Raw genomic sequence first — 26,698 nt, 5'->3', positions numbered from 1 at the left:
AAGGGAAGGTCTACAGGATGGTAGTGAGACCAGCTATGTTATATGGGTTGCAGACGGTGGCACTGACCAGAAAGCAGGAGACAGAGCTGGAGGTGGCAGAGTTAAAGATGCTAAGATTTGCATTGGGTGTGAGGAGGATGGATAGGATTAGAAATGAGTACATTAGAGGGTCAACTCAAGTTGGACAGTTGAGAGACAAAGTCAGAGAGGCGAGATTGTGTTGGTTTGGACATGTGCACAGGAGAGATACTGAGTATATTGGGAGAAAGATGCTAAAGATAGAGCTGCTAGGGAAGAGAAAAGGAGGAATGCCCAAGAGAAGGTTTATGGATGTGGTGAGAGAGGACATGCAGGTGATGGGTGTAACAGAACAAGATGCATAGAAAAGAAAGATGTGGGAGAAGATGATCCGCTGTGACGACCCCTAACGGGAGCAGCCGAAAGAAGTAGTTGTTAAATTGTGACTCTGAATTGGCCCTGTATGATCAAGTGTAGGAATGTGCAAGTGATGAGCCGAGCCCTGTCCAGGGTTGGATTTCACTTTGTGCCCAGTGTTTTTTAAGGTACAGTAAGCACTGGCTTCCAGTATTGGGCAAGCAAGTTAGTAAGAAGTCAAGCAAAATGACACCTTTTATTGCTTAACTAAAAAGATTACAATATGCAAGCTTTCGAGGCAACTCAGGCGCCTTCTTCAAGCAAGAAGGGGCCTGAGTTGCCTCAAAAGCTTGCATATTGTAATCTTTTTAGTTAGCCAATAAAAGGTGTCATTTTGCTTGACTTCTCATTACGTTCATAATAGCTAGCACGGTACAACACCCTAGTACTGCAAGCAAGGTAGAAAATGGAAGGGTGGTAGAATGAACATAATTGTTGTGAAGTGGTTGCTCCACCTATGGTTGGTTCTGTTGAATCCATTCAAACGTTTTTTTTTTTTTTTTTTTCAGATTCTGTAAAAGCAGAGATTAAGGACTCTGTATTACACTTAGCTTTTATTTAACAAAGCTCCTGTAGTTAGAAGCAAGGTGTCATAGTGTAGTTTCAGACAAGCTCAAAATCGCTTTTCCAAAAGGGAGTATTTATCACACAGAGAGTGAGAGTCATTGAATAGACAAACAGGTTGTTAATCAATAACACATCCCAACAGATGGCTTCCTTATCAAAGTTTGTACATCAAAGAGTTAAATTATATTCCTGTCATACAGGAGATGCTGCTGAAGCCGCAAGAGAGTCTCTTTGAATAGATAAGCAGGTTGTTAGACAATGACATATCCTAACAGATGGTGTCTTTAAAAGAGAGGCAGTACAAGAATGGAGGTAATCAATAGAAAGTAACCAAAAGTAATTTAACGTGAAGCACGCATATCGGAGCACTGAGTATAAAGCATCTAGCATCCTTCATTTAATCCAGCTGTAGTCTCAAATTGGTGGAGAATAATGTACTGTCATGATCAACCTTTTCAAAGGAAAATTAGTATTTACTGTCCAGTACATGGGTAATAGTCACAATTTCCAGATTTTAAAAGCATCTAGGTAATACAGTATATCTTCTGGAGATCATACAGCAGTATGATTGTACAATCTACAGTACACAGATTTTGAATGCAAAAGTAGTGTTGAAACAAAGCAATATTTTTTCACTGTCTGCTTCTGGACCAGTGCTCTGTTGGGAAGCTAAGGATGGTGGGTTCATCTCACCCTGGTCCACACAGGCACCCTTGGTCTACTTCTTGTTCTACTTATCGATCAAAGACTGAAGTTTTAAAGGGAGATTGGTGAATCCAAGAACTTTGACAGATGAATCCATTTTCATTTCAAGGTGTAACTGGTGAAAGATTTTATCATTAGTGATAGGCTAAGTACATGCAAGTGTTCTCATCTTTAAACTGTGAGAAAACATGCTGAACCGATTTTATCAGCTATTGGAAGTATTAAATCAGACATAAAATGAATATTAGCTTTCAAAGATCTGAAACTCCTGGGTAGCTGTTGGATGTTCAGGTTCGCTCCTGTACATTATTGTCTAAGGTACACAAGCTCCTGCACTAGTTTGTTCACTGTCCATTATAATTTTACTTTCCCATGTAAAATCAAGCCACCTAAATACACTTCTTTTTTATACAATTGAGCATTATTCAAACTAGGCTATTGTGCTTTCTTTTGCTGATACATTAGCAACTTTCCCAAGCAAATAATAAAATCTGCAATGGGCACAGATGCTTTTAAATTGTTCTGTACTTAATGAATTACTACTGATTTAGAAAATTGTTCCATTTCTCTTAAATGCTGTCTTAATGCCATGTGTTACACAGTTGGAATATTATAAGACCTTTAAGGTAAATAAGTCCATGCATGCTTTCTGTCCCCAGTAGTGAAGGCAAACTGTGCTTGAACATCTGGATGTAATGATATTGACTGAAAACCAATAGACATGTCAGTTACCTAAAATAAAGCACATTCAAGCTTCAAGACCATGGATATAATGGAATGATTAGCCACTAGCTGCTTTAACTCATCCACACATTTATACAAAGATTGGTAATTCACAGTTAGCTTCCAAGAGCCGTTCATATATTTTGGGCAGACCCAGTGATTGTATTGTATTTTCATTCTGTTTTCACAATTATGCTGCCCTCCTCCAACTGTGCTACCACCGTTTTAATCACTTTTAGGGCTTGTATTAATCCTTGATGCTGTTTCTGAGGTGGGAGACGAGCACCATGGTCTTTTTTTTGTTATTTACCTTCATGGATAAAAAAAAAATTCTTTTAAACTAGCTTCAGTTTTGTATAAATGTATTATCTCTTTTAGTAAAGCTTTGAAGTGACAAGTAATCTTGTCCATTGCAAACCATAACTCTATTTATTTGTGCAATAACATAAACTCTGTAGTTCTTAATGTTCCACCATTCTCTTCAGTCATTGCTAACAACTGCTCCTGTTGAGAGGCAATCAGCTTTTAATATTTTTCAAGTAATGCTGAAATCTTTTGCAGTTCCACTAGACATTCTTGCTGCTACATTATTTTGCCAGCAAGCCTGCACTTCAACATAGGTAATCCACTTGGAGCTAAGCATGCTTAGTCCTGGCAAGCACTTAGATGGGGAGACCAGCCAGGAACGCTTGGGTTGCTGCTGGTTGAGGTGTTGCTGAGGCCATCAGGAGATGCTCACGCTGTGGTCTGTGTGTAGATACCAATGCCTCAGTGATGGGGACTCTCTTGAAAAAAATAGTGCAGCCCTTCAGGTGAGCTGTAATACAGAGGTACTGACTCTCTGTGGTCATAAACAAATCCCTGGGCATCTTTTGAAAAGAGTAAAGTGTTCCCCAAAGGCCTGCCACTTACAGCTTTGTCCATCCCCTTCACTACCCAGTACCTAATGTGAGGTGAGTGTGCTGCCTCAAGAATGGCTGCCTCCACATCATCCAGATGAATGATACTCATTCATGGTGGTTGAAGTGCCTCCCCACTATCTGTGAAAAGCACTTTGAGTAGCAAGGAAAGCTCTATATAAATGTAATTAATGTATTATTACTTTGCTTATTGTCCAGACTTTGCACACAAATTGCAATTACCCAGTCTCATTCTTTTACTACTAATTCTCACTTTGTTAAATAGTAGGTGGGTCAGCCTAGCCTAACTTATCATCAACCATCTCTGAGACCACAATTATACTAACCTTGTTCAATCCATTTCATCTTCTGCATTTGTAATTTTACTTTTTTCTTTTATCTAACTTCTTTTTGAGAACATGACTGGCCAACTTTTACTCATTTGGTTGTTTAATAGCTTTTGCCTTTTTGTCCAGTTTTTTCCCCGTTTCACTTAATTGAAATAGTGTAGCAAAGCATCCTTGAGTTTTTTCTCCGCCATTTGTTTTTCAGTCTTGCAGCTGACACACACCATCATTTAAGTTGTAATTCTTTTTAACCATACCTCCTCTAGATGAAGTAATATATTAATACATGCCATTCTAACATTCTACTGGGGTCATTTAACCTTTTTTTTGTATACAGATTCAGCTATGGCTATTGATCCAAACTAGTCTGAGGGACGTGTCATAAATCTGTAGCTCACTGACATTCCTTATACCCTATAAATGCATCCTAGCATACTTTCTCAGATCTCGCCTGTAAGTCTAAGCCTTCCTCCTATCAACTGGACCCCCTTGCCACAGTTCTGGTTAAAGCCTGTCTCCCTTCTCTGGTCCCCCTTATTTCTGCTATAATCCACTCTTCTCTCACCACTGGAACTGTTTATTCATCTTTTAAAACTGCTGCAATAACCCCAATTCTGATCCTACTAATTTCAGTAATTTCCATCCTGTTCCTAATCTACCCTTTATTTCTAAAATTCTTGAAAAAATAGTGACTATTCAACTTCATTCTCTCTTATCTCAAAAAAATCTTTATGAATAGTTCCAGTCGGGTTTTCGCCCCTTCCATAACACAGAAACGGCACTTATGAAAATTACTAATGACCTCTTTATGACAGCTGATTCTGGTTTAATTACGATTCTGATCCTCCTTGATCTGAGTGTGGCATTCAACACTATTTGTCACACCACTCTTCTCAATAGATTATCTTCGATTGGCATTACCCACACTCTACTAGATTGGTTCAGATACTACTGTATCTCTTAGGCTGCACTCAAGTTTGTTCAGCTTAAAACTTTTACATCCCAACCCACCTCTGTTACTTCAGGAGTGCCCCAGGGCTCTGTCCTGGGGACCCTCCTTTTCATTATTTATCTCCTTCCCCTCAGCAATATCTTTCGGAAATATAACATTAGCTTCCACTATTACACTGATGACACCCAGCTCTACCTCACTAGCAAAACTACTTTTTCCTTTCCACCTTCCTCACTTATTGATTTTTTTAAATTAAATAATGACAAAACTGAGGTTCTCCACACTGGTACAAAATCAACATTATCCAAAACTGAAAATGTTTCACCCTAATTCCTGTTTCACCCTAATTCCTGTTTCCCCTTCCCCACAGGTTAAGAGTCTGGGTGTCATCCTTGATAGAAAGTACTCTATCTTTTCAGTCCCACATCAATAACATCACCCAGTCTACATACTTCCACCTGCATAACATTAATCGTATTTGCCCTTCCCTCACTCCCCACACCACTGCTATCCTTGTTCATAGCCTTATCACTTCTCGTCTGAATTATTGCAGCTTCCTTTTCTTTGGTCTTTCTCGCAAATCTCTTTATAAGCTTCAACTGGTCCAGAATTCAGCTGCCCGCATCATTACTAGAACCCCTCTATTCACCATATCATTCCCGTCTTGCAGCAGCCAAGTTCCGCATTGAATTCAAAATTCTTCTGTTAACTTTTAAGGCTGTCCACAACCTTACACCTTCATATTTGTCTGATCTCCTCCATGTTGCCATTCCCTCCCGCACCCTTAGATCCTCTTCCTCCATCCACTTCACTGTCCCATTCATTCGTCTTACCACCATGGGGAGAAGAGCATTCAGTTGCTGTGCTCCCCAGCTCTGGAACTCATTACCTTCAGAGCTTAGAAATATTGATTCATTCTCACTTTTCAAATCAACTCATTTGTTTAAGACTGCTTTTTATCTTTGACTACAATTGCTCTTTCTGTTTTTAATTTTTGTATTTTTAGTTTTGTTTATAATGTGTGTTTTATCTATTGTTTGATGTCCTTGAGTGTTTAGAAAAGCACCTACAAATAAATAAAATGCATTATTATTATTATTATTATCATTAGGAAATATATCTCTATCAGAAGGTGAAGTACCACAGAGTATTTAATGTACTAAACGTTATACAGTAGTGGCTGGCCCTGCTGCCTTAAACCTCTTGAGTCCCTGCATAATGACTTTTTATTTGGAGTTTGTATGTTCTTCCATTGTGCTTATTGGGTTTTCTCTTTATACCCTAGTTTACTCCCATTTACCAACCTGACTTGTTACGAGAAGGTGTTGAATGTGGATGCACTGACAGCCCATGCATAGTCTGGATATTGTATTTCATGTAGTGGATAACTACCAGAGTCCTATGATACTGTAATGGAATAGGCAACATGGATTAATTAGGTTTGAGAGGTCATTACAGAAAGACCAAAAATTAATGTATTTTGAATATCGGAAGTAACCACTTTGTTGCACAGCTGTCAAGCAGAAAAGTGTCAGTTCTTAGAAATGTAGGATTGAGAGTAACTAAAATGATTCAGGACATTAGCAAAGAAAGTAAAAATCTAGCTGAGGAAATAAAGGCCTATTTAAGATATGTGTAAGGTCAGCCACTGAATGTGGAAAGAAAAAAGAAAAATTAAGACACATGAGCATATAGCAGTAATATCATGTACTGGAGGGACCTTGCCAAGCCAACTATTGCATGGAGATATTCAAAAGTCTACATGTGTCAGGAACATCGTCTCAAATGCACCCTGCATAGAATAATTGAACAGACCTCTTTAGTAATAAGTTCACAAAACCCACCAGTTTTACGGTCAACCGAAGCTTTAAAGATAAATTATCCTAGTAAGATGTGGAGGGAGGTACTGTATATTTTGCACAATGAATTAAAAAAAATGTGCAAGTTCAATATATTGCCTGATAGACTGAAGGATGAGATGAAACAGAAAGCCTTGACAAAATCGCTGCTTGCAGATTCAGCACATCATAGGAGGTCGGCTATTTAATTCCAAAGTCATCTTGGAAAAATCACAGCAGGATGAGAAACATTGTTCCTCTGCTTTAATGATTACAGAGGAGCCTTTTTGTAACTGAGCGGCAAATGATTCTACAAAGACAAATGACAGACACTGAATTTCTAAGACATTGCCTCTTCCTAATAGCCCATCTCTGTGAACATCAGAGTGCCTCTGTATGAACATCACACTTTCTGACGGATTTCAAATACAACAGGGTTACATTTTTTCCCTGCTTGTTCAGGCATAGCTGAAATGCAATAAAGCATCCTTTCCTATGAGACTGTAACATCACATATGATTATGCTATGAGCTCCTTAGCACAAACTTTCATCAAAAGGCTAGCCCATGGTGTCTTCCTGTCTGTTTTTAAATAATTTCTGGATTATGGAACTCAATATTCTGACATACTGGACTACACTGCTTACAAACCTGTATAATAATTTAGACCAAAGCTGGCCTTTTGTATTTCTCCTTCTTAGTTTAAGTCCTTTCGCAACTTTGAATCAACAAGTCCATTAAGTTTCAGGTCATGTCTGTCTCAGGTCTCACCTCTGCTCCATAATATACTAAAGTGGGCTTCTCTAAAGTGCTCTCTTCCAGAATTTATGGTCAGTTTTCTGTGTTATTGATATCGGGTCACAACAAAACTAAATTCACTCTTGAGTTTAGATGGCAATTGAATACATAACATCTAGAAAAAAAACGCATAAAATGTGGAAATTCAAGTAGTGTGCGCCAGAAGGGTGTGAAGACAGACACCAAGTGCTTTCCATTGAAACCTCACCTTGGTTTCCTCGTAATGGCCACTGTATCTTGTAGAGGTTGAATTCAAGGCAGCCTTCACTTGGCTGAACTTGAAAGATGAATTTCTATTGATTGATTGACAAAAGTAATATATCATTGTTAACAGTTATAAATCACCAGCGGCCTCATGCATAATGCCATGTGTAGAACTCACACTAAAACATGGCATATGGACAAAAGTGGAAATGTGTGTATGCACAAAAAAATTCAAATGCACAAAACCATGCGTAAGCCAACTTCCATACACTTCACCTCCATAAATCCCAGTTAGTGAAAAAAGTAACGCACGTGCACATGCCTGCTTTCCCATCTCAACAACTCCCAGAATTTTGCATATTTTAATATGTAAATCAGTATAAATATCACCTTCCCCTTTCAGTATTTCGTTAAAAGACAATGGCAAAAGCACGTAAAAAAACAGTATTTCAGTGAAGTGAAGTGAAGGCAAGGAAAAAAGTAAAATTTTTTGGCTTAAGCAGTGGTATAAACAACAAAAGGAATTTGATTGAGTGATACAGCGTGGAGGAGAAACTCGGAAGTTCAAGTTCAGAAAGTCGCACAGGGTCCAAAATAAAATGAAAAGTGGTCATATATCAAAGTCGCCATGAAGAGGCAAGTCATAGCCCACTGGAAGCATATTAGGGTACAGGGAAAAGAAAAAAAAAATAGGGGCACAGTGGGGAAAAAAAGGATGAAATGTCCATTTTAATCTCATAGTTTATTTTGTCATTAAAGTAGAATGTCGTAAACTTAATCTTAAAAATCAATGTTAAATTTACTAGAGTTTCTCAGATGCCACCATAACTACAGTAAAGTAGCATGTTAAATGCTGCATATTGTATGTGTTCTTCTATGTGCTCTATTTGTGTGAATCAGTATGTGCTTCTTAAGCGGGTTTTCTCTTACGCTAATAGGACACAGAATATATTACATTCATGATATTACAGCTCTCTGAACAATTTAAATACTAAGATATGTACTTGATATCATTTTCATGATGAAATGAATTAAAGCATGTATTAAACATGGGGGCATGGTGGCACAGTAGTAGCAATGAGTTAGTTCCCTGTCCAGAGATTGTTTCTGCCTCCCACAAGTGTGTCTGCACTCTCGACACAGCCTGCTGTAGAACTTTCCAATCTGATGCTTGTTTTGTTCATAATGCTTTCTTAACCTTACATGTGTTTGTTTATTTTTATAGGAGTTGAAAGACCCTCACTGTAGAGATGAAATGGCAGCAGCCCGCGGTGCCCTTAAGAAGAATGCAACCATGTTGTACACAGCTTCCCAGGCCTTCCTTCGCCACCCTGACGTTGCAGCTACAAGAGCAAATCGAGATTATGTCTTTAAGCAAGTACAAGAAGCTATCGCTGGCATTTCAAGCGCAGCTCAGGCTACATCACCTACAGATGAGAAACATGGACATGCGGGTATTGGCGAGTTGGCAGCAGCTCTCAATGAGTTTGATGTAAGTGATGGTGTTTCTTTTTGCTTTTTTATCAAACTACCAGCATTGTTTTTGAATTATTTTTCACAGATTTGTCTTTCCATTTTTTGTGTAGTTGTCTATTATTGAGTTTTAGTCAGCATGGCTATCCACAAAAGCATTTTGAACTGCTTCATTTCTTATGGTGTTTTTTTTTTCTTTTTTTTTCTTTCATTTGTTTGATTATTGTAATTGTAGTGGTGTCATTTGTAAAGATTAGTTCTCTCCATCGTGTGCAATTCTCATTTTAGAGTATTGCATAAAGAAATTGTGATGCATTTAGTTGAATTGTTTGAATATTTTAAAGTGAAGATGAGCCTATTCAGGTCTTCATGTTAAAGGATAATAACATTTTCATTGTTCAAGTCAAAGTGTTATATTTATATTTTTGAAAAAAATAACAAACTTATCCTTCAGTTAAAAATAAACAACAAAAAACAAGTTTCCATAAATATTCACTCCTTATGAGTTAGCGTTCAGAGCGATTACCTTTTGCAGTCAATACATCCATGAGTCTTTTTGTGTTCTGAACATCCCTACCAGCTTTGCACATCTCAACCTTGAAGTGTCTTTTTTTTTTTCTTTCTACCCTTCCTCTTTATACAAATTGTTATGATTTGACAAGTTAGGCATGGACTGTTGGGTCAGCCCCATCGGCATTTTCTTGTTCAGACTGTGCTTTGTTTTAGCTGCACTGCTGCAGCCATTAAGTTTCAATGTGCGTTCACATATAATGCAAAAGTACCTATTACAATCTCTGTCTGTCCATGGCCAGGTCTGTACATTTTCTAATTTGTTTGTTTTTGTAATCACTACCTTGTGGCCTTGACTATTTGTTTCAGGTCATCATTCAGCAAAAAAAATTAATTTTCTGTCCTGTCCCAGGTCTTTATAGAGTACAGCAGGATTTCTGTGCACATTTTTATGCACTCTACTTGACTTTGTGACACTTCATTAGCATATCACTGCTTCCCTGCTTTATAACCATCGCACTATTTCATGGGAGGAATGCTGTTCTGACACAATAAGGGATATTAGGCCTGCATCAAACAAAGAGCTTAGCACTGAGGTATAAACATTAATTTAGTTTTGCTTCATCAGATGGTTTTCTTCTAATTCATCTCAGTTTCCCAAATGCCTAAAGGCAAATTGTATTTGAGGCCTGATGTGTGTTATTTAACAATGGCTTTCATTTTGCTACTCTTCCATGAAACTGAGATTTAAAGATTAAAGAAAGCTTCTGCTATCCTATCCATAAGAGATTGTCTGACATGTTTGTGAAAGTTGTTTTTTTCCCTTCATTTAATATTGCTGTTTTAGTGTTTTACATTCACATTTACTTCTGTGTCGACCACTATATGTGTACACCTTTCGTTTGCCTTTACTGTAGGATGGTCCCAATATAAATACACTTTTGGGGGTCATATATATAAGAGCATCAAGCTTTGTGCAGCACCTGACTTTGTTCTATTTTCCTGTTGGTGGATTAGTTTTTATTATATGTGTGTTCTACTATTGTTGTTGCAGATACTTGGTAAGAGCAGATGAAACTGTCTCATCTTAAAGGATGGATTAATTGTTATAAATTGATCCAAAAAGTTGGATACCAGCATTATTGTGTTACCATCTTTTAATGGCTTCACCAAACGTGATGTCCTATAAATAATGTACATACAAACACCAGAACTACAGTATGACCTTGGACCTATTCCTAAAATGACACTGAAAGTCATGGCAATTATTTATTCTACAGTGTAGATAATAAATAACAGCAAAATCAATCCTTAATGCCTGAAATTAAATTTAAAAATGTTCAGAGGCATGTCTGATTCAGTAGCTAATAGCACAAAAATTAAGTTTATTTTTATATATACAAGTTTTATGTTTGCTGCAAATGCAGAGGCAAGTCATATTCTAAATTGTATTTTGTTAGAAGGAAAAGAAAAAAAAAACTTAATGAAATCCTTTGTTTTATTTAGAAATTCCATATTTCTCTTCCCTCAAACCTAATCATTAGGGTTGATTGGTGAAATTCACCAAAGTGTTTTTGCAATGAATGTGCTGTGTTCACTGGTGACCTTGTTCGCTGAATATTTTCCAAGAAATATTATGTGCAGCCAGCTTATAAAAAGGTTTTTTTCCCAGCACTCCATAATGCTTTGTTAGGCCAGCGTGAGATCACAGAGCTATAGCAGCCATCCACAGAATTGCCATCATGACCTGATCAATACTCCAACCACATTTACATCTTGCACATGTTAAAAAAAGAAATCTGTGTTCTTCAACAACTGGGTTACCACCAACTTTTGGGTCACAGATTGCCACTGTTGGTTCACGAGTGGGCCACAGTGGGTTGTCTACAAAATCAAGAGTGCTGTGCGATAAGTTTCAGTGTTTCTAATTTACCTTGTTTAATCAAGGGGAAAAGAGCTCTTCTGATTGTGTTTGTTTCACCAAGGGGGCAGTTTACATTGGCTGCTAGTGGATCGTGAATGAATGAAAAAGGCAAAACTCTGTCACAGGAACATAAAGGTTGAGAGACATTACACTAGCTGACTATAATGAGAATATTATGAGTATTTACACCAGATATATAACACAAATCTTTGTGCAGCTGGTGGTGCAGCACCACATGGCTAATTATGTATGCAAAATAGCCATGTGCCCAGATTAGGGATGGGAATTCATAAGATTTTCACGATTCCGATTCCATTTTCGATTCTGTTTAACAATTCGATTCTTTATCGATTCTCCTATCGATTCTTATTTCTAAAAAAGGAGAACACACAGGTCGATTAGCTTAGAACTTTGTTTTATATCTTATCTTTGAACAAGATAGAAATTTAGGAGTAGCATGACCTTACAAACCCAACAGTGAGATCTTAAGAGATCCACAGCCTACGGCTCCTCGATGGGGTGCCACGGGGTCCCCAGAAAAAAATTTGTAAATGTAAAATAATAATAAAATAAATATTCTTCTGTAGCAATTACAAAGTATAACATAAATTATTCTGTGGCAATTACACAAGAATGTCCAGTAACATTTACACTCTCCTTTTCAAAAGTTTATATGAGCTGAGCACTCAAAAATAAAACTACATCAGCCAGCAACAAATTCAATCAACTCAAGTCCAATGGAACTGTGCACTGTGCAATTCTGCAACCATCAACTATTTTGACAGCTACATCCATGTTGGCCGCAATATCAACAGTGACTGCCACAATCTTGTCTTTGATGAGATCTTGGAGGAGTATGGTATCAATCTCCTCTGCTACAGCTGTCCCTGTCTGTGCCTGGTACACTGGTTTGGTTTTGAGGACTTTTTCTTGAGCCTGGCCATTCCTGACATAATGCAGTGTTACTGTGAGGTAATGATCTTGACTAAAACTTGTCCATCCATCTACAGTGACGGCTGCCTTCAACACATGTTTCAGCTCAGAAATCAGATTTGCCTTTTCGACCGCATACCAAACAGGGATCAAGTGGTTGTCTCTGTTTGGGGCTTTGTACTTAGGGTTCAGAGTCTTTGTCATTTCTCTAAAAGATATATAAATGGAAACAGATGAAACATCTGGTAAGAGGAGAACATGCAACTTTGACATTCCCTGACTTAGCCTACAATTAAACACATTCACTTACCGAAAATCGGGGGCATCTACTGTGGCAAATGGGTGCAAGCCTTTTACCACAAACTTAGTCACTGCTCGGTGACATTCGTCTATCCTGGCCTGTGTCATTTTACTTTTCCCCGCCTCTGTGAAAGGAGAAGCTACCGGTAGACTGCAGCGAGAACTGCCAGCATCTGAGCCAGCCAGACTCTGTCTGTCTCTCTCGTCATGGTCATCTAAATGCAATGCACAGTAATAGCAGGTTTTGCAATAAGGCAAATCGCGCTAACATAATATGCAATGTTAGTTGATTAGTTACCTGGCGTATTAACGGGAGAGGACGTGCAAACGTTACCGCTGCTGCTGGGTTGAGATTCACTAGTCCGGAGCGGATCAAAAATACGACATTCATTTAAGGTTATCGCGTGTTTTGTGAGCAAATGCTTTTGCATATTCGTAGTGTTTCCTCCCTTTGATGAAATATCTACTTTGCAAGTATTGCAAGTTGCCCTGTTGTCATCCTTTCTCGTAAAGTATAACCAAACTTGTGACCGTTTGTGCCGCTTAGGCGCCATGTTTCCTGCTGGGTAAATGACGCTACGCAACGTGGTGACGTCATACGAGGCGACTGGAATCGATAGGGGAATCGTTTGCAAAAATGGCAAACAATTCCAAAGAATTGAAACAGTGGGAACCGGTTCTCAACAAGAACCGGTTTTCGATTCCCATCCCTAGCCCAGATACTATCTCACAGCAAGCCTTACAGGATCCCTGTCCCTCCCCCTTCTCCTGTCAGAATGAGTCCTAATTAAATAATAAAAATCAAAGATTTATTACTGTTTACAAGGTGTTTCTTTCTTCTTCATGGATGAAAAAAGTGTGAAGCATCTGCATAAATACATGGGAGGCAGTGCTCGGAGCTGCAGCTTCAAACAATGGAACTGGCCAGTCCTATGTCTACCCTTCATGGCATGGCCAATGTGTGCAGAAAGGTTGGGCCTCTGTGAGTGCAGTGATCTTTATTTTCTTTACTTATTGCTAGTTTGTGGATATATGTTGTGTTCTGTTTTGGTATTCATTATATCTTTGACTTTTGTTGTTTGAGGCATGGTGCCGCAGTGGTTAGCACAGCTACTTCGCAGATCATATTGGCCACAATAATTGTTCCAGCATATTTGGCAGACACTTCCCTAGCCCTTGGCGACATTTTTAAGATTTTTTCACCATTAGAATCCACTTAGTATTAGTTCTTCTTATATGTAGAGAACAAAATATTAAAGTTAAAATGTTTTTTGATTTAAATGTGCTAGTATAAATGAAGTTGGGATGTTCTAGTTTAACAGGCAGATAGTTACAAGCACATTTTCCCCTACGGGTGTAAGATATAGGCGATGTACTGATTTAAAATTCACATGTAGGTGATTAAGGGTTTTGGAGGAGAATGAGATTTTTTAAAAACAGTATTCCAGGATAAAGGAGTGAGGAGGGGAAATTGCATTTCCAAACATAGTATAATAGGTAAGACACTATTGGTGGATTTACGTTAAGAAAGTGTACAGAGTACAAAACAAGCAGGTGGTGAAAAAGATATCAGAGCTCAACGTGTCATAAAGTCCAACTTCATGTGTAGATACAGTGCATCCGGAAAGTATTCACAGCGCATCACTTTTCCGACATTTTGTTATGTTATAGCCTTATTCCAGAATGGATTAAATTCATTTTTTTCCTCAGAATTCTGCACACAACACCCCATAATGACAACGTGAAAAAAGTTTACTTGAGATTTTTTGCAAATTTATTAAAAAAAAAAATTGAGAAAGCACATGTACATAAGTATTCACAGCCTTTGCCATGGAGCTCGAAATTGAGCTCAGGTGCATCCTGTTCCCCTGATCATCCTTGAGATGTTTCTACAGCTTAGCTGGAGTCCACCTGTGGTAAATTCAGTTGATTGGACAGGATTTGGAAAGGCACACACCTGTCTATATAAGGTCCCACAGTTGACAGTTCATGTCAGAGCACAAACCAAGCATGAAGTCAAAGGAATTGTCTGTAGACCTCTGAGACAGGATTGTCTCGAGGCACAAATCTGGGGAAGGTTACAGAAAAATTTCTGCTGCTTTGAAGGTCCCAATGAGCACAGTGGCCTCCATTATCCGTAAGTGGAGGAAGTTCGAAACCACCAGGACTCTTCCTAGAGCTGGCCGGCCATCTAAACTGAGCGATCGGGGGAGAAGGGCCTTAGTCAGGGAGGTGACCAAGAACCCGATTGTCACTCTGTCAGAGCTCCAGAGGTCCTCTGTGGAGAGAGGAGATCCTTTCAGAAGGACAACCATCTCTGCAGCAATCCACCAATCAGGCCTGTATAGTAGAGTGGCCAGATGGAAGCCACTCCTTAGTAAAAGGTACATGGCAGCCCGCCTGGAGTTTGCCAAAAGGCACCTGAAAGACTCTCAGACCATGAGAAAGAAAATTCTCTGGTCTGATGAGACAAAGATTGAACTCTTTGGTGTGAATGCCAGGCGTCACGTTTGGAGGAAACCTGGCACCATCCCTACAGTGAAGCATGGTGGTAGCAGTATCATGCTGTGGGGATGTTTTTCAGTGGCAGGGACTGGGAGACTAGTCAGGATAAAGGGAAAGATGACTGCAGCAATGTACAGAGACATCCTGGATGAAAACCTGCTCCAGAGCGCTCTTGACCTCAGACTGGGGTTCATCTTTCAGCAGGACAACAACCCTAAGCACACAGCCAAGATATCAAAGGAGTGGCTTCAGGACAACTCTGTAAATGTCCTTGAGTGGCCCAGCCAGAGCCCAGACTTGAATCCGATTGAACATCTCTGGAGAGATCTTAAAATGGCTGTGCACCGACGCTTCCCATCCAACCTGACGGAGTTTAAGAGGTGCAGCAAAGAGGAATGGGCGAAACTGGCCAAGGATAGGTGTGCCAAGCTTGTGGCATCATATTCAAAAAGACTTGAGGCTGTAATTGCTGCCAAAGGTGCATCGACAAAGTATTGAGCAAAGGCTGTGAATACTTATGTACATGGGATTTCTCAGTTTTTTAATAAATTTGCAAAAACCTCAAGTAAACTTTTTTCACATTGTCATTATGGGGTGTTGTGTATAGAATTCTGAGGAAAAAAATTAATTTAATCCATTTTGAAGTAAGGCTGTAACATAACAAAATGTGGAAAAAGTGATGCGCTGTGAATACTTTCTAGATGCACTGTAGAAAAATAGAGGTGTGAAGAATAGAGAACCTGGGCTGAAGTGGCTGGAACAATTAAATAAATACGGGTTATTCTTCACACCTGTCTACAGTGCTTCTCAGTATAGGTGTATCTGATTAACACTACTGAGGTAACTTTTTAGAAGGTCACTCTCAGAGGTATGAAATTTAACAAGAACTCTTGTGAAATCCCATAACTACTCACAAGTTGCCATTTATCTGAATATACTATAAGTGCAGTGTATGACACTTGACTTAAATTTTGCTTGTTCTCAGAAGAAGGCCTGGGGAGAATGTTGGTTTAATCCTCCATTTGCCACTTTTAATATTGCACATTAATTATTCTCCAGGTAATCTCTGCAGATGTTACATGCATAAAGTTCTGTGGAAACCTTTCAAAGTTAAACATCTGTTCTCATTATTATTTCCTAACAAAGGAGTTGTATATTTTTGTTTGTTTACTTTTCCTTTGAAGGAAAATGAATTTGGCTCCCAGCGTTGCAGTTAAGTGAATGTAACACTGAACTTTGAACCACAGGGCTTCTGAGTCAGACCCCACCTTTGGTCCAACTTGTGGCATTGAGTGACTCTTATAAAACATACACATGTTAATATATAGGAGAACAGTTGAGCTTTGTCTGGCTCGTGTAAGTTAGCCTTGGGCTGGGTCATCCACCACATATAATACTTTAGAGTCTTTATGTCACATAGCAGCTGCAGTAATGCTACTCCTTGAGAATCAGTCAAAAATCAAATGTGCTGAATATTAAATTCATTTTCCAGTGTGCCGGAAGGGGTTGGGGGGATGGGCACAGTCTGCAATCACTGGGTACGTATATCTGACAAATGGAGGAAGTTTAACTAAGGATTCTTGACAAAAGCTAAAGTGTTTAAGTGAAGGCCACATGAAAGTTTTCACATTATGCTTGAGCAGGACAAGTGTGTCTGTCCATTAGCTCATTTTCCTTTTGCCCAAGAAATGCAGATTTCATTGTAACCAAATACATGCTTTTTTTCCTTTAATTTAGCATTTCTTCCAATCTATTTTTATCATGGCTCCAAGCTACTTCATGTGGGCCCTGTTGACACCAAAGCTGTTCATTGCAGTTTGAGGTTGGAAGTGTAATATCTCATCTTTAAATCACTATCACAACCTGACTGTCACTGTTTCTCTGTCATATTTAAATCACAATAAGTTTGTTTGTTTGACATATAACTTTCAACCTTCTCCACTAGTGGGCAGCAGAGGCAGCTAAGGATTGGAGCAAGTGGTCATAACCCCAAAAGTTGACTCAAATCTTATAATGAATTGGGATTACAAATTGTGTTTTTAATTTTTTCTTCACTTTAAACTTATAGAGAAGTTTGGAAATGATACCTGGTAATGCTGGGAAGGAGGGCAGCAGATTCAAAATAGTGAGTGATATGAAATGTTATAATGTAATTTATTAACAGAGAAACAGTACAGTGTGCACAGTGATGATTAACCATGATTACCATTCGACAAAGAAATCCTGGTTTACTTCCATCCATTATATTTCACCTTGTCTTTAATGAAAATTTTTCCTCACTATTTTTGTTATACCAATCCATACTTGGTGGAGCCTAATTATATTCAGGGTTATTTAGTTATTTTACTCATTTATTTATATGATGATTCCGACCCTTAATTCAGCACTTTTGAAAAGCTCCTATGGCAGAAATTGCAGCTTTGAGTTGTCTTGAGTAAGACTCTACAAGCTCTGCACACCTGGATTGGGGCAATTTATCTCATTCTTCCAGGCAGATCCTGTCAAGCTCTATTAAACTGGATGGGAACATATATAAACTGCCGTCTTCAGGTATCTCTGCACATGTTCTATGGAGTTGGATTCTGGGCTTTGGCTAGGCCACTCAAGGATGGTCAGAGTCTTATCTTGAAGCCAGTCCACTTCAGTTTTTGTCTTACCAGACTAGGTATCGTTTTCCTCATGCTCCCTGGCTTCCGTTTAACCATCTGCCATAAATATCTGATTGGTGGGGAGCTTTTCAGATGGTTGTCCGATTCTCCCATCTCTGCGGAGGACATATGAAGCTCTGTAAGAGTGACCATTGGTTTATTGGTCACCCCGCTAACCATCCTTCTTGCTTATTTACTCTGTTTGGTCAAACATCCAACTCTAGGAAGAGTCCTGGTGGTTTTAAATGTCTTCCATTTCACAATTATCGAGGCCACTGTGATTCTGGGAATATTCAAAAGCATTACAAATGGTTTTATACCACTACCCTGATATTGATCTTACCACAATTTGATCGGAGAGGTCTACAGAGAGTTCCTTAGACTTCATCACTTGGTTTTTGTCCTGACATGCCATGAATTGTGGGACATTACATACAAAATTGTGTGCCTTTCTTGGACTAGGTCCAATCAATTCACTTTGCCACAGTTTGATTCCAGTCAAGTTCTAGACACATCTCAAGGATAATTAAAGCAAACAAGGTGCACCTAACCACAATTTGGAGTGCTATGGCAAAGATTCTGAATACTGATAAAGTGAGAGATTTCAGTTTTTGATTTTTAGTATATTTTCAAGCCTCGTTTCCACTTTGCCATTATGAATTATTAAATGTAGATTGATTGGCAAAAATTAAATGTTATTAAATTAAAAAAAATAGGCAGATAGTGAAGGGGTCTGAACACTTTCTAAATCCACTCTACAGTATATAAAGAGGCTTTCTAATATTAGCAACAGTTACATACTAAATGCAGCAGATTTAAGTGTAATGACGTTTGGTAGTATATTATTTGTAATCACTTTTTACCTTTCCATATTTTCAGCTGAGTAACTGAGTAGCTCAATTGGTGTTCATTAGACGACCATAAAAAAGTTCAAAATTACTGTCACCAATAACTAATGCAACAATGACATCTAGTGGTTGTAGGTTGCATGGCAGTCATTTTTTTCCCCCAGAATTTTTTTTTTTTAAATGTTCCAGTAACAAGTAACTCAATGAGTTTTAAATTCAAGTAAGTTTGTATTGCTGGTTTTAACTGAAATAATTAATGTTAATATAAATTGAGTATGAATATGAAGTTCCCATTAAACTATTAGGAAGAAATTCAATTCAGTGAATTTTTATATAGCACTCTTCAGTTGGGTAATCCAAGGTGTTTAAAGCTTTATATATAAGACTGTTTTTTAATGTTAACACTTAACGTACAGTGACGTGCAAAAATATTCAATTCCCTTGAACGTTGTCTTAATTTTCTGCATAACAAGAAATTTGTATACATATTTATCCATTGAGTGTTTTAATGTGAACTCTTATACTATAGAAATACACTTCCAACATCAAAATAATCCATTTTATGTAGATATTTAACTGAAGAGAAGAGAAACCCAAATGTTGGTGTTTGCATACATATTTAAACATCTGTGCTTTGGATGCTCCAGGTTCACACAAATGACAAATTAATCACAAAAAATACAAAGATGATAGTCATCTGACCATAATTAAGCATAATATAGTACTACTTCTGTGGCCTTTATATCTCTCTGTATATGAAACACACCCTGTGTAAGGGCTATAGCCTTTATTGGACAGTCACTGCAAAAATTAAAACAAAGGAGCATTTCGGGATGTGAGAAACAGTCATTGAAATGGCTACAAAAAATATTGAAGAGTTTGAATGTCCTATTAAGCACAGTTGGGTCCATCATCAGAAAGTGGAAGGTTCATGACAACACCCAGGCTCCTACTAGAACAGGCCGTCCCTAAAATGTGCACATCAGAGCAAGACTTTGACTGGTGGGAGAGGCTACTAAAAATCCAACCATCACTCTCAGAAGTCTGAACAGGAGTTATGCGATCTTAATGTTTCCTACAGGAAGTATTGATTCTTGCAGTAGTGTTTTCAACTATCAGGAAAGTCACAAGCAGAATGACTGGAATAGTGAATAATGCATTGGAGCAGTTGGTTCTATTAGTGATGACTGCATGAATTATCATGTGTTACCTGCATCCTTAGGACTCACCTAATTTTCTTCATATCCTCTATATTTTTTTTTTACATGCAGGTATGGAACAGTACAGTAATGTGACTGCTATAAAGTAAATCTGATTCAGTGAAACTAATGTTCTGGACTTCAGAATTTAAAAGTTATCAGACCTTGGTGCCATCTGTATCATTTCTTCTAATTAATATTTTTTTCTGTATTTACAGTGAGTAGTTATTACTCATCCATTCTTTCTACTTAATGAAACAATGAATTAAAATCGCAATGGAGAAGTCGTCACCTGGTTCAATGAAAAGTTGTATGCTATAAGTAGAAAGGTGGGACTGGAGTGTCAAAGCTCCTGCTTTTTCAAGTACTATAAAACGTAAACTGGAAACAAACCTACTGTATGTTATTACTTAATAATTAATGTTGCTCTTATTTTTTTAGTAATGGTCTGGCAACTGACTTTCAGTACTTTGAATGGGTGCTAATGGAATAGTGATTACACTTCTCACTAACTGTCAAGACTGGGTCTAATGTAGAATAGTACGTTTTGTTTTAAAAATTAAAGTTATGCTCTATTATAACCTTAAAATTACTAAAACAGTGTACACAAAGACAGCATAATAAAGATGGCACAATACTTAGTTTCCTTGATAGCGCTATCATTGTTTTTAAAGAATACTGTAAGTGCTGCTAATGTTTGTAAGGATTTTTCACAGCAGTTGAGATTTCCCATCAGTTAAATTCAACACTGTTGTGAGCAAAGTATTTTATTTAAATTTGATAATATACACAATATACTCTTAGAAAACAAGTGACTGTTTAGTCCAATATCATGTACAGTAGTGACCACTATATAATGTTTCCCCAGACGTAGATTTCATTCTGTTCAGCAGCGGTGGTTTAGATTACTGTCAGTTTCCCTGAAGAGATAAAGGCAAAGCCTAAATCTCTAACAGAACACTAAATTTGTTCTGTTTTGTAATTTTCAGATCATGTATTCAAGTTGGGATAAACAGTTTTCCACAATTCCATACTGCGTTTCAGGAAATTATAGTCCACAAATATAAATTATGTCATAGTCAACAAACAGCTTGCCAAAACAATGAACAGAAACGTGGAGAAATGGAGAATTTCATTTGTAAATTACATTCTGAAAGACTTGAATACAAATATCATTATCATACACAAGTTCTCATAAGATAACATTTTCAAACCAGTTTTATTCATTACTGGCTTCACAGACCTGGAGCCTAGCATGGCAGGACTCAGAGCAAGGCAAGTAACACACTAGACACTCCATCCCAGGGAACTTACATGCATCCCCACACTTGCACTGGGCCAATTGAGATTCACCAGTCCATCTTCTGTACAGGTCTTTGGGCTTATCAGGGCAGACCAGAGTAGGAGAAAATGAACACTTCAAACAGCCAATGACCAATTGTTGGATTCAAACCTAGGATGCTGGGTCCGTGAATTATCAGTTGTAAACAATGTACCATCTAATGTTTCATAATATTCAACACCAATATCCAGTATAAAGGCATGATGGCAGAACATGTTATTACCACCAATTAAAATGCATCTTGAACAGTTGAGATCACCTTAACTGAGTGACAGCTAGCCATTATTGTTATAGTTGTTGAGCTTTTGTACTTTGTTCTGTGCGTTGTTCAATGCTTACTTCTAATAGCACTATGATGAAAAGCAGAAACGTCATACAGCACTGACAGACTGGTTCTTTCTTTACATGTGCATATTTACTCTTTTTTTAAAGTTTGGATCAAAATATTACCACTAAAACTGCAAACATGGATCACTTGGTCCAACGGCAAAAACGTGTAAGTTTTGTCTATATGGAATGTGCAATTTTGCAGCCAAATATGCATATTTGTTTACAAAGCAAACCCAAAGTAAATCAGATTGGTTAAATTGGTTATTTATACTAAACCCCATTCATTCTGGGTAATGGCACATATTCAGCTTGTGGTGAAGCAGCATACTTTTGCAATACTTTTTGGAAAGTGCAACAAATTAAACTTTGTTCAAATAGGTGGTTTATTACTAATAGGCTAAATATAGCTTGGGCATAGGCAAAGGTGGCACCGCCAGTTCTGCATCTATGTCACCATGGTTCTTGTAGGTAGGTTACAGGGGTCTTATTTACAAGCACCATTTTCCTGGTTCTTGTTTAGGTTGGGAGAAATGCTCATAAAAAAATAAATATTTAGTATAACTGCACTGCTACCTGGCATTTTTGTTTTCATAATCTGAATGCATGCATTTCTTTGTAAGAAATTACACTATTTTTCTTATATTAACAGTGGAAATAGGACAGGAAGAGTAATGGGTAATTGTACATATGAAAAAAGTTGCTTAATTTTGCTCCTTGTGTATTCTTCCTATCTCTTTGAAAAAATTTTGTAGTACGTAGTTTGTCAAAAATACTTGTACTGCTTTATTAGTTACAATTCAAAAAGAGGTCATTACACAACTGTCCATTTCTTAAATCGACTACGTTATGACAAACTGCCAGCTATACTGAAGAAACAGCATAGTGTTTCAGGCACACTAAACAAGAAGAATGTAAATGTTAGACAGTGTGCATAGACAGTGCACTAACAAAGTCAGTAATCTAGGAGCCCAGTTTGGTCCGTGCTACTTCAGTTTGATTTTAATACGATTTAAGGGGTATTTACATGTTTTATATTGATTTTTAAATATGATTTCATGGGTATTTAAGTGCTGTATGTCTTGACAACTTTAGTTGAAATGTGCCCTTTCTCTGGTCAGTAGCTATTTGTTATGGTCAGAAATTGCTGGCATTTTTATAAAAGAATTAACCAAATTACCCGAAATTTAAATAAATGAGGGGAAAATTGTTTTTCAAGATGGCTAAACATAAGATGTACTCTTAGACAAAAGCTGTAATCCTGCAAAACAATGGAAAATTGACAAGAAAATGCTGTCTGTATCTGTGGACTTAGATGAGATTCTGCTTTGGCTACTATAAAACTTTGTGGTGATAATAATATACTCGCCTCAGCACGCTCCTGCTGCCTGATGGGACTTGTAGGGAGTTCCCAATTGGACATGAAAATTAATTTGGCCATTTTTGCATGATTAATGAACAAACAGACATCCAAATTATTTATATACTGTAGCTAATTTAAAAAGGATGTATACTGTTAGCAACTTGATGGGGCAGGACTTAATCAGCCTTGCTCTTTGTTTCTGTAATTACAGTTTAAATACTTTAGACATTTTGATATGCATTACATCTACCATATTTGTAAAATTAGCTCATAGCCATCAAGAGCCATATATAGGAACAATAATGTTTCAGGAATTGTGAGCCTAACTGTAAACTCACCATGTACATTATTGTTGATTTGAATGGCTTGTGAAGAATCTATTGTTTTATTTAAAGCCAGTTTGCACTCGGGTGGCTAGTACATTTTCTCTGATCTAGTTTAGGTGAGTCTATAGTTTCAAACTTTATAGTGTTTGAGGCAGAAATGCTTAGTGTTTAGTGTTATGTTCCATTACTTAAATCTATATTATCATCATCATCATTAACACAGTTCTCAATAACATTGATACTGGCATCCTCAAGTTTGACTGACACAACGGTGAACATCAAGGAATATTTTTAGAATTATCATTGTTACTTTTGTACCTTTTGATTTAAAGATTGATGGGTAAACATTGTACCTGTCCCTTTTCTAAATGTTAATTTTATGTAATTCAGACATGTTACTACTATATGTTCCTGCCCCCCATAGACATTACAAATGTGTGATGTGTAATTGACATCTAGCAAAAGGTTCTGCTTATTGTAAGATCACTATATAGTCATAGACTATAATGAAAAAGGTTTTAGAACTTCCTCCCAGACCTGAATCAGGGTATCAATGAACTCCTAGACAGTCTGTGGTGCTATTCGGTGTCATCAGATGCACTGATACATAACATTCCAGAGATTCTCAATTAGTTTCAGGTCTGGAGAATGTGCGGGTCAGTCATTGCATTCAATACCTTTGTCATCCAGGAACTACCTACACATCCTGGCTAAATGAGGCTGTGTATTGTCCTATACCAAGGGCCCACTGCATCACCATAAGGTGTGACCCACCACCAAACCGGTCATGCTAGATGATGTTGCAGGCTGCATAACATTCACCACAGCGCTTCCATTCACCAGTTACTACTATTTTCCTGTGGTACTGGAAGTACAAAGTACAAAAAAAAAACATTTTTGATTGTGTTTAATCTTAATACGTAATTCGCCAATCTCCTCACTCACTCACTCACTTACGTCCATCTGAAGCCGAATGCGCAGTCGCCTTCTGCGCACGTCGCCTTCTGCGCATGTCCAAAGCCGAATGCGCAGTCGCCTTCTGCACAGCTGCCCGAAAAACCTTACGAGACCGACATCGCAACAGGCGGCGGATTTACGGCCGCGAAAATTCAAAGAGAAAGGCGACTACGGCCGCGAAAATTCAAAGAGAAAGGCGACTTCCACCGACATCCAACCCTAACATCGCGGGAGGCGGCGGATTTACGGCCGCAAAAATTCAAAGAGAAAGGCGACTTCGATTAAAGCTCTAGAGGCCTGAAAGGCGATTTCGACTACAGCTCAAGGCCTAATTACACATTCATTCAATACACCTATATCAGGTTTGTGGCGCTTCTACTTATTATATATTATACTATTCCACTCGTGCCCGTTTCATCTTACGTTGTCGAAACGGGCTCTTTGTATAGTGTATAGATAAAATGAGTTTAGTGGCAGAATCAAGCAACAAGAGGTCATTATTGCTAAGAAGCTGTGGGCACATCCCAAGTACTAGACAGAATGCTGCACTGTATGGATAAGATGGTGGAATTACACAGGCTGATTCTGAAATAACTGGTTCACATCTCCCAACATGCCATCAATTATTATGATGTTTCATATTCAAGATGGTACCCATGAAAATTGCACCAAATGGGAAGCAGCTAAGCTGGTGTTGTCGCAGGTTAAGACATTCTATGAAAAAGCAAACATCCCGATGATAACACAACGAAAGCGTGTGAAAAAATTATGAAACTTCTGGATGACAATGCAAAGCTAAGAGCAATACCAAAAGCTTGTCATGTGTTGCCAGCTTTCACAAATAAAGTGCCAGTAATGCACTGTCAGTTGGACAAAACATTGCAGTTGTGGCCTACCAATGAAGAAAAGATTATAAAAAATTTGGAGAACTTGCACTTTTTGCAGTCTATGAAGAGTAATCGCAGAGCAACATTTAGTGCATGTGATCTGTTGTTGGCCAAATAAATCCAGCAAAAACAGGCCCGACAATCTCACTATGATGCTTTTGTCGCAAAACATAAAAAGCAGGAATCATCTGACATTGCTTATGACACTGATGTTCCCACTGACAGCTGTAGCAAGGATGTTAATGATAAAACTCCAAAACAGTCAACGTGTGATGTATATACAGGGACGTGCGGTATGGGGAGGCACATCATGAAAGTAAAAAAAAAAAAAAAAAACTAATAATAACATAAAATATAAAATAAATTTGTCAACTGGTCTATGCTATACATTTGTTTTCTGTATGATTCCAATAATTTTGATCATTTTTATAGTCAAAATCGCTGAATTGGCACCTTTCCTGTTTGTGTTCCTGCGGCAAGCCTCACCTCACCTTGGACTGTGCATTCCCTCACACATGGGGTTTATGCATGCAGTTGGCGCGTGCCTGTTCCTGTCTCTCAGTATGTTGTCAATATAATGTTTGCAGACACGTTTATTATACACCCTGACTTTCCACAGTCTGGCTAATATCTTTAATGAATGTGTGTGACATATTTAGTCTTGCTGTTTGGACATAAAAGGCACAAGGTGAGGCAGACGGTACAGTGCCGCACTGAAGGGGGGCACATGTGAGCCCAACAGGTGCTTCTTGCAGCTGTTCTTCAATGCAGAGGCTCTGGGTGACAATAAGTTAGTGATATCAGAAAGTCAAGTACACTGTAGTGGTCCGTTTATTTTTATTTTTTGTTCCGACTGACTGCCAAAATGGAAGATTAAGACTTTTAAAACTGGGAAAATAAGGAGGACTTTTACAAGAAAGTGACGGAGATTTTTGTGGAGTAGGAAAGGCACATGGACTTCATTTACAAATAAAGGTAAGACCATAAACGGTTTTCAATTTTATAAAAAAAAATGGGATCAGACTAAGAAAGCAACAATCCAATATTTAAAAACTAAATTTTGACCTTAAATAAAATATTCATTTTCTCTTTCTCTTTTGTTGAACAGTCTATTAAAATTGATTAAAGCATCAGATTTAAGAACAACTAAATATTTCAATTAAGGTCAAAATTAAAATCCAATTTTTTTTATACACCACTCTATACTTTCATTAGTATTGAATGAGTATGAATTGAGGAATTGCAACAGCAAAGTTAGAACACAAGGAGGGTGCAGAGCAAATGCGCTCTCTCCGCTCTCTCTCTCTCTGCTATAAATATAATGTTCTTCCTTATCCAAATATGCAACTTAGCTATGTGTGTGTAAAGAATTCTGAGGAGATATGAAACATAACCAGTAGTCAATGTGCATGCTGCCAATTGAATAGTGAATAAGCTACTCTAGGATTCATATATTTGTAAATCTGACTCTGAAGGAGTTACCTCACGTCACTGTGAATACATTCCATCATCCAGCACAGTTAGAAGCCACCATCGGTGCATTCGCACAAGCACATCTGCCCTTGTTCCTCCTGACTTCATTCAAAGACCAAGCCTTGAAGCCACAGCAGCATGTGTTCACTAAAGTGGCTAAAGACAACAGACACCAGTGGATTATTCCTCAATTTGAGTCTGCAACACTGCACTGGG

The 26,698-nt window shown here is 38.0% G+C and overlaps 1 protein-coding gene across 2 annotated transcripts in view; it reads left to right on the top strand.

Annotated features, from left to right (window-relative positions):
* Positions 1-26,698, top strand: part of ctnna2 (catenin (cadherin-associated protein), alpha 2) — a 1,866,011-nt gene that overhangs the window by 535,303 nt on the left and 1,304,010 nt on the right. For both annotated transcript variants that reach the window (XM_051928041.1, XM_028801549.2), the window contains exon 6: positions 8,693-8,959. In XM_051928041.1, the coding sequence (XP_051784001.1) occupies positions 8,693-8,959 (267 nt within the window). The remainder of the gene's footprint in view (positions 1-8,692; positions 8,960-26,698) is intronic.

This window comes from Erpetoichthys calabaricus, chromosome 5 (genome assembly GCF_900747795.2).
Source record: "Erpetoichthys calabaricus chromosome 5, fErpCal1.3, whole genome shotgun sequence".
In the NCBI taxonomy this organism is placed as follows: domain Eukaryota; kingdom Metazoa; phylum Chordata; class Cladistia; order Polypteriformes; family Polypteridae; genus Erpetoichthys; species Erpetoichthys calabaricus.
This window is presented reverse-complemented; position numbering and strand designations above follow the sequence as displayed.